The sequence below is a fragment of the Mus pahari genome, chromosome 5, assembly GCF_900095145.1.
Source record: "Mus pahari chromosome 5, PAHARI_EIJ_v1.1, whole genome shotgun sequence".
Taxonomy (NCBI): domain Eukaryota; kingdom Metazoa; phylum Chordata; class Mammalia; order Rodentia; family Muridae; genus Mus; species Mus pahari.
In genome coordinates this window covers 155047335-155055294 of record NC_034594.1, presented here as the reverse complement: position 1 = coordinate 155055294, position 7960 = coordinate 155047335, and the positions used below count along the sequence as shown (strand labels likewise).

General features: G+C 49.4%; 1 protein-coding gene across 2 annotated transcripts in view; it reads right to left on the bottom strand.

Annotated features, from left to right (window-relative positions):
- Positions 1–5374: 5374 nt before the first annotated feature.
- Positions 5375–7960, bottom strand: part of Susd4 (sushi domain containing 4) — a 129569-nt gene continuing 126983 nt past the window's right edge. For both annotated transcript variants that reach the window (XM_029539038.1, XM_021198057.2), the window contains exon 9: positions 5375–6770. In XM_029539038.1, coding sequence (XP_029394898.1) covers positions 6742–6770 — 29 coding nt within the window. In that variant the 3' untranslated portion in view covers positions 5375–6741. The remainder of the gene's footprint in view (positions 6771–7960) is intronic.

The window sequence follows — 7960 nt, the reverse complement described above, 5'->3', positions numbered from 1 at the left end:
CTCTCCTAGTAAGGTTGAGAAAGAGGGGCCGATATAGTCGTGGGTACACACCTGTGGTCCTAGCATTAGAAGCAAAGGAAAGGTTATGAGTTCAAAGGCCCCATTTAAAAGAGTTGAAACAGAAAATGACTAATGTGTACCCCCAAAAGCTGATCACTTTGTGTGGAGTGTCTCCACTGCCTCCTCCTTTTGGTCAGCTTTCCCTGCTCCAGGGTGGGAGTAGCGAGCGGCCTCTCCAAAGTTCTCACCAGACACCCAGTGCCTGTCACTGTCCCTGACTCTTGTTGTTCATGTCTGCACCTCTCCTGGGCTCATCACATCCATTATGAAGCCCCAGAACCAAACACAGTGACAAGGCATGTGTGGATATTGATGAATGTTGACAAGAGGATCGGCGGAGATTTGGAAAGTCTAAAGTGTGAAGAGAAGAGAGGACCCAAGGCCATAAAAAGAAAGAATAATGGAGGTGTGTGGGCCATGCATGAAGAAAAGTCAACCAGAGGCCAAACCGGGGTCAGGGGTGGATGGGGAGAAACAAGTGTCTTCCACACACGTCTGGGGTACCGAAAGGGCTGTGGGGTTTCCTTTCCTGGAACCCTTGGATGGCCTGGAGTCGTGGGGAGATTCTCAGAATTTTCCTAGAGCCGATAAGTCTTTAAGAACAGAATCTAAAGTCTGAAAGTTGGGCTGCTCTCTTCTTCCTTTGAAAGACATGGAGGAAACTTAGATGTACGTGACCAAATGAAGGAAGCCAGGCTGGAAAGCTTAAGTACTGATTTTCAACTTTCTGGAAAATGCAAGACTAAAGACATTGAAAAGATAAGTGTCTGCTTCTCTCACTCTCTCTCTCTCTCTCTCTCTCTCTCTGTGTGTGTGTGTGTGTGTGTATGTGTGCACATGCGCGTGCCAGGGGTACAAATCAGCTTAGCACAGAAGAGGCTTGGGACAGTGAAACAATTCTGTGTGTTATAATCTCAGCGGACACATGCCACCCTACATGTGAAAATCTGTAGACTGCAGATCACAAAAAGCCAACACCAATGTAAGCTATGGAGTTTGGTCAACCTTGTACCAATTATAAGCTGATTAACTAGCAACTGCACCCTACCCATGCAGGATATTAATAGGGGAACTCTACTTTGGAGGCATTTTTTAGAATATGTCTAGATCTGTTCTAAAAAAGAAGCTTTATTAAAAAGTTGCGCTGGGCATACCAGCCTGTAATCACGAGGTTGAAGCTATAGAACTCCAAATTTAAAGCTTTCCTAAACTAGAGTGAGTTCAAGGTCAGCCTAGGAGGTCCAGAGATTTAGCTCAGTGGTTAGTTTTCATTTAGTATGTGTGAGGTTTGGGATGGTTTCAGTTGTCTGCACAACACACACACACACACACACACACACACACACACACACGAGAAAAGGGGGATGCAAGGGTAAGGGTCTTGACCATGCCCACAACATGAACAGCAACTCTGCCATCAACAGTCTTAGGAAGACAGCCTGATGCACAAGTGTGGCTTTCTTACCCTACCTAAGACAGACAGGAAAACAGGCTTCTAAAGAGATGAACACACACTCTAAGGCCACAAATGCCATATGATTCTAGAGAATCTGTGGGCTCCATCAAGCCTATAGATTTCTTTGGGATTCTATTGTTCCAAGTTCTTACTCTAGAATGGACCCCACAGAGTCACTTGTCAGCATCTGGACCTCTGGCCAAAGCCGGTTGCAATTGGGTCAACAGGAGGGCCATGAAAGTCCAGAACATCAAAAAGCTGTTATCTCTCGACGCCCACCCTTGCCCAAAGTGAAGGCACCTGTTCTTAGACCCATTTCTTGGGGTGGTGGGCGGGAAGGGCACTGGGATATGCTGCTCCTGAACTGAGGTGCTCTGTGGGGGGGAGCTAAACTGAGTGTCATTCTGAAGTCCATGTTGGGGTGGGGTGGGGTTGAGGACTAACGGGAGTGGACAGTTGCAAAAGGGGACTGGAGGACAGACACAGAGCTAGGTAATACTTGATTCTTGATTAAAAACAAAACGACCAACCAACTGCAATAGACACCAAGAAGATTACTATTCTGGAACCTCTTTAAGACATGTTTCGTTCTCACCATATAGCTGAGGGACCTGGGACTGTAGGGGCCCGTCCTGCCCTCCATACCTTTTCTGACGCCCATGCTCATCTAAACTGAATTTCCCTGAAATAGCCGCCAGCCCAGCTCACCGTGCTCCATGTCACCCCAGTAATGTCTTGGCTCCAAAATTTCCAATAGCCTTCCCTTCTCCAAGGCCATTTACTAAGCCCCTTAGCACAGCCCCAAGCCTTGGTGGAGTGGCCCTCACCAACTAGGGAGCACAGGTGGCCTACACATGGCCTCCAGACAGATATCAGTCTGTTCCTTTGGGCTCCATCTCATGACCCTTCCCAAACTTCACCTGCTAGAATTCTTTCTTCACTGGCCTCAGAGGAGCATGGCCCAGGCCTCCTGAGGTTAGCAGCCTCTCAGAGCCTGTAATGGCTATTCTTGGTTGTCAACTTGACTATATCTAGAATGAACTACAAGCCAGAATTGGAGGGCTCACCTGTGACCCAGGTCTTGAGGCTGAAAGACATAAGTTTCTGACCTGGATCTTGGCATGGAGATCTTGAGGCATAGTGGATATGAAAAGCTTAGGTCCAGGCAAGGTAGTACATGCATTTAATCCCAGGAGACTAAAGCAAGGAGTTCAAGGTCAGCTTGGGACAAAACAAGCCCTAGATCAAGGCATAGTGGTACACACCTTTAATCTGGGCCACACCTTCTGCTGGAGACCTACATAAGGACATTGAAAGAAGGGAGATTCATTCTTCTTTGCCTGCTTGCACTTACTTTCCAGCACATCTGTTGGAACACACTTCTACAGAAGACCAGATGAAACAATTAGCCTCGTGGGACTGAGCAATTACTAAATCCTTGGACTTCCAGTTCACAGCTGCCTACTGTTGGAGAGCTGGGCTACAGACTGTAAGCCATCATAATAAATTCCCTTTCTATATAGAGACAGTCCGTACGTTCTGTGACTCTAGAGAACCCTGAGAAGCAGGAAGTTCTCAGTATGTAGCCAGCTTGCTTTCAGGTAGCCAGTCTACTCTTTGGTTACTCAGAATGATACATGGCAGGTACTTGGCTGGTTTTTTTTATCCAGTGTGAGGCAGTACATTGCCCAATATGGCAGTCAAACACACACACACACACACACACACACACACACACACACACACACACAGTGACATACACATTATATATTAAGTTTTATGATTTCAGGGCCACCATGCTCACGGTTCGTCCTCTTTACGAGTGTCTAATGCTCTCTGGGACCCAGTTCTGCCTGCCAGACCAGGTGTCTTTATCTGTGGACTTCCCCCTTTCATCACCTTGGAAATGTACGGGTATTAACTTTTATGCTTTAAATTCCAAATAGACAATAAAACGAAGGGAGCAGGTTAGTGGTAATCTACAGGGCTTCCTGTAGTCATGAATGAGACCTCAGGGTGTCTGTGGGGGTGGAGGGGTTCTGAGGTTTTCTTGATCTCGGTGAGCAGAGCTGCGCTGGGCTGGGAATGAGCATGAGCACGAGGACCTGATGGCCCATGGACTGACACTTCCATTTACACAACAGCTTGGCATTCGGGAGCAGGGGATGAGGTCCTGGGAGGACAATTCCAGGGACAGATGTGGCTTAGCTCATCTCTCTGCTTGGGATAGCCCTTTATAAGCCTCCTATACAAATACCTCAGAGGACCAAGGGACCAAGGCAGGTCAAAGGTGTGTGAGAATGCATGTGGGAGACCAATCTACATGGCGGCCTTGCACCTTTCACACAGGACCTGCAGTTGTCATGCGTATCTCAAGTATCCTCTGCGTCTGAATGCTTGACTTACATCAGCAGCCATGCAGAGCCTAGCAATGAACGCAGCGGGACACCATTCTAAACTTCTGCGTGTAGAAACAAAAGCCCAACGAGGCTAGTAACGGACCCAAGCTCACAGCCAGGTGGCCATGGAGGGAGCAGGCTATGAAGCCCACACTCTCCCATGATGCTCTGGAGAGCTACAGCCCGAGTGGGAGGGGATTTGAATACCTGTTGTGCAGAGGGAGGATGGAATCTGAGAAGCCCCTGGACCTAATGGGCTGTGGACCAGGAGGCTTTGCGCTTGATAATCTTGGACCTGCTGGTGGCCAGGGACCATTTCAGTAGCAACAGAAGGCGGCCTTGTCTGTGTGCCAGCTGCTAGACCGAGTGTAATTAGGTGGGAAAGGGCCTGAAGCAACCGCACAGGCGAATCACAACCTTGCAATTAAGAAAAGCTACACGGTAATGAAGTGTGAAGACGCCCGTGCTGGGCTCACGTTGGGGAACCAGTCAGCCAGCACCAGGCTTCTCTGCAGCCACTTGGATGCAGCCCTGAGGTGGGCACTGCCCAAGCCTGAGGAGACTGGTACTCTTCCCTCCTCCACAGCCCTGTCTGTTTCCACACTGAGGAGGTCTGTGGAAGGTGACCTGCTCCCTCGCACCACAGGGACTTTGGGATATTTAAAGGAATTCTGTTGGGACCACACCGTGCTTGGAACATCACCCAATTTCTCTCTGTCAGAAGAACCTAGGGTGGGAAAATGAACCGTAAATAACATCTGGGAAATGCTTCCTGTGAGCACAGAGTTGAGCGCTATCAGGCAGGGCGCCGGCGAGTGGTCTAGAGATTGTGATGCTCTCTCAGCAATGCTCTCAATGCTCTCAATGCTCAGCAATGCTCTCTCCTCCCCACAGCCACCAGATGAGAACAATACCCATGAGCTCCCTGATGCCCGCTGCTGTCTTCCTGGGGCCCAGTTGAAACCCTGGTCTTTGGTGACCAGGTCAGATGGCCATCCTACTGCTGGAGGATTTCCCAAAGAGAGGCAGGGATGGCCTGGGACAGCTCTGTGTGCCTCCTGGGAGATAGGACTCTTACCCAGAGGTCTCTGGGACACAACCCAAATGAGGAGGCATGGAAGGGAACAGGTGTGAGAACGAAGTGCAGAGGTGTGGCTGCCCAGCCATTGTCCGTGTCAAGGCAGTGACACACATCCTTTGAATAAATGAAGCTGAGGACATGGGGCTTCACCAGGGACAAGCAATCTGCAACTGTCCATCGCTGTGAACTCAGGCTCAGTGGCACTCTGCCACTAACATCAGGGCAAAAGCCCGCTCTTTTGATACAGTGTCTCCTTCAGCTGAGTGTTCTAAATCCCATGTCTTCTACCACCCACGACCAATGTCACCCACCTCCTGCCCTCCCCACCCCACCCCACCCCACCCCACCCCACTATTAAAGTCACATTTCAAACTGTTGTTTTTCTTTTTAGTTTTTAATCAGTCTGTGTTGAGAGAAAACAGGATTCGATCAAGCCCCCGGCCCTCGCTGCTCTAGCAGCACAGTGATTTTTATGAATGAGAGTTTTGTTTATATTTGTCTACAATCCAGAGGAGGGATGGGAACAACACCATGGACCAACATGGATTTGAAGAGACACTTTTGGACTTGAGGGTCTTTAAAAAAAAAATCAATCAATTGCTTAGGCACAACACCCAGTGGGTGCCATGAGACCCTCATGGAAATATGGGATGGCAGGCAGGCAGGGCCAAAGGCCCCCTGAAAACAAGAGGGCAGGGTGGCTTGGGGCTGGGAGGCCAGCCTTTGGACTGAGCAGGACAAAAAAGAGAGCTGAGGGGCTGGGAGTGGTCACAAAAGATCACGCTTCCTTCTCCCTCCAAATGCAGACCGTGTTTACAGAAACTTTCCATTTTGGAAAATAAAAGAATGGTTGGGTTTTAGGGTCGGGGTAACGTGACAGCAATGACCCACATAGGAAGGCATGAGCAGATAAATGTGAGTAGAGTCTGCCAAATGCCAAAACCAAACATGACCAGGTTACGGGGTCCACCACAAGATGCATCTGAACGTGTTCTCACCAGGTGTAAAGCCACAGGTCTATTCCACACCACAGGTCCACTGCCAGACCACGAATACAAACACGTCACCAGGGGGCAGCACAGAGCATGGGGGCTTGGCATGAAGAAATTTCCAGAAAGCAGAGTTGGCTTGTTTATCCTTTCCTTTCTCGTTCAAACAGCCACATCCTGCTTTGACCGGCTGTCCAGGTGTAAGAGATGGTCTGAGTGTCACATGAGAGTCTTTCCTTGAGAGCCCGTCCCTTACTAAGAAGGGCAAGGAGAGGATCTGCTCTTGGGTTTGCAGGTCAATGTGGGTTTTTTTTTTTTTTACAGAGGCTGACCTGTCCAGATCTAAAGTCCCTAGACAGTTCAAAGCAGATTCTAGAAGCAAATTTATACAATGTGACATGCTTTCAGAGGAGCAGGAAGTGCTGTTAGCAGAAGCAACAGGATGTGCGTGGCATAGTCTCACGCTCTGTAGTAAGAGACACACAGCTCTAACACAGGGGTGAGGCAGAGAGAGTCCCCCCTGCCCTCAGTTCCCTGCAGGTCATGATAAACCCTTGAGTCTCATTTGAAAGCACCGCCATGGCTGTCGGCCAGACCCACAGTCCTTCTGGAGATGTATGGTATGAATCACTGTCCTTATGTAGATAGATTAAAAATGCCCCCTGGTTCCCAAGCTTTGTCCTCCCGTGGTCTCTCTTCAAGGTTCAAGGCTCTTCTCCCCAAAGGGGACAGTGGGATTAGCAGGAAGTCACCAGACTAGGGATCCTCTTCCATGAGCGGGATCTCTGGAAAGCAAGAGGTGGTTATTTGCTTAGTGTGACTGAAAGCTACATGGAGTTATGAGCCTCATTAAAACAGCTCCATCCTAGGAATCGGCGGAGAAAGGAAAACGTTAAGTTCCATGTGTCCATTAAAGGTCAAATAAAACAGTGTCCGTTCTCCCCGCCCCATACACCATCTATCCGCGAGAGAACAATTTGTGATTTTATATCCAGCTCATAAAAAGGATAATGTTAAACTTTCACCACAAGCCCTCATAGTTGCTTAGGCCAAAATGTTACCATTTCAAGTGCAGAGAGACAGGGTGGAGCACAGGAAGGGTGCTCCGAGGGGCCGGCAGGCCTGTTTCTACCCTGCTCCTGCTATATTCTGTAGCCACACTTTACAGAGCTGTGCTGGGCTTCCCTCCCTGGGCAGTGGAGCCCTGATTATTCAGACACACTTTACTGTTCTCGTGGGCTATGGTCTTCCCCATGACAGATGAACCTTTCACTGCACATGGGTAAAGTGACTTCTGCACATACAGCACTACTCTGGGGTCAGGTGGGGATTTGTCATCCCACAGGTGAGGTTGGCAGCAGTGTACTGCACTGGCCTTCCTCAAGGCCCAAAGTGGGAAGGTAGGGCCCCATGTGCATGGTGGCATTGACCCAGAAAGGGAAGGTAGGGCCCCGTGTGCATGGTGGCATTGATCCAGAAAAGGAAGACAGGGTCCCATGTGCGTGATGGCATTGACCCATCGAGGGAAGGCAGGCCCTGTATGCATGGTGACACTGACCCATCAAGGGAAGGCAGGACCCTGTGTGCACGGTGGCATTGACCCATCGAGGGAAGGCAGGGCCCCGTGTGCAGGGTGGCATTGACCCAGAGAGGGAAGGCAGGCCCTGTATGCATGGTGGTACTGAAGAACCAGACTCCTTTAAGTCAGTTTTGGCAGAAGCGCTGGGACTTGGTACACATCTCTGCCTGTGTGTGATATTGTTCCCAAGTACCACTTTCAGGCCTTATTCCATTAAAGAATAAAGAAACAAGAAGGCAGCCTCCACCCCTACATCTTTGGCATCAAAATTGAGATGCTGCCATCTCTCTAGGCTTTTAACTCCATGGCTTGGTACCATTTGGGGGGGAGGCGCTGGTGAAATTTCTATTCCGGGGCTCATCACTCACAGAATACTGATCATTCTTTGCCTACAAC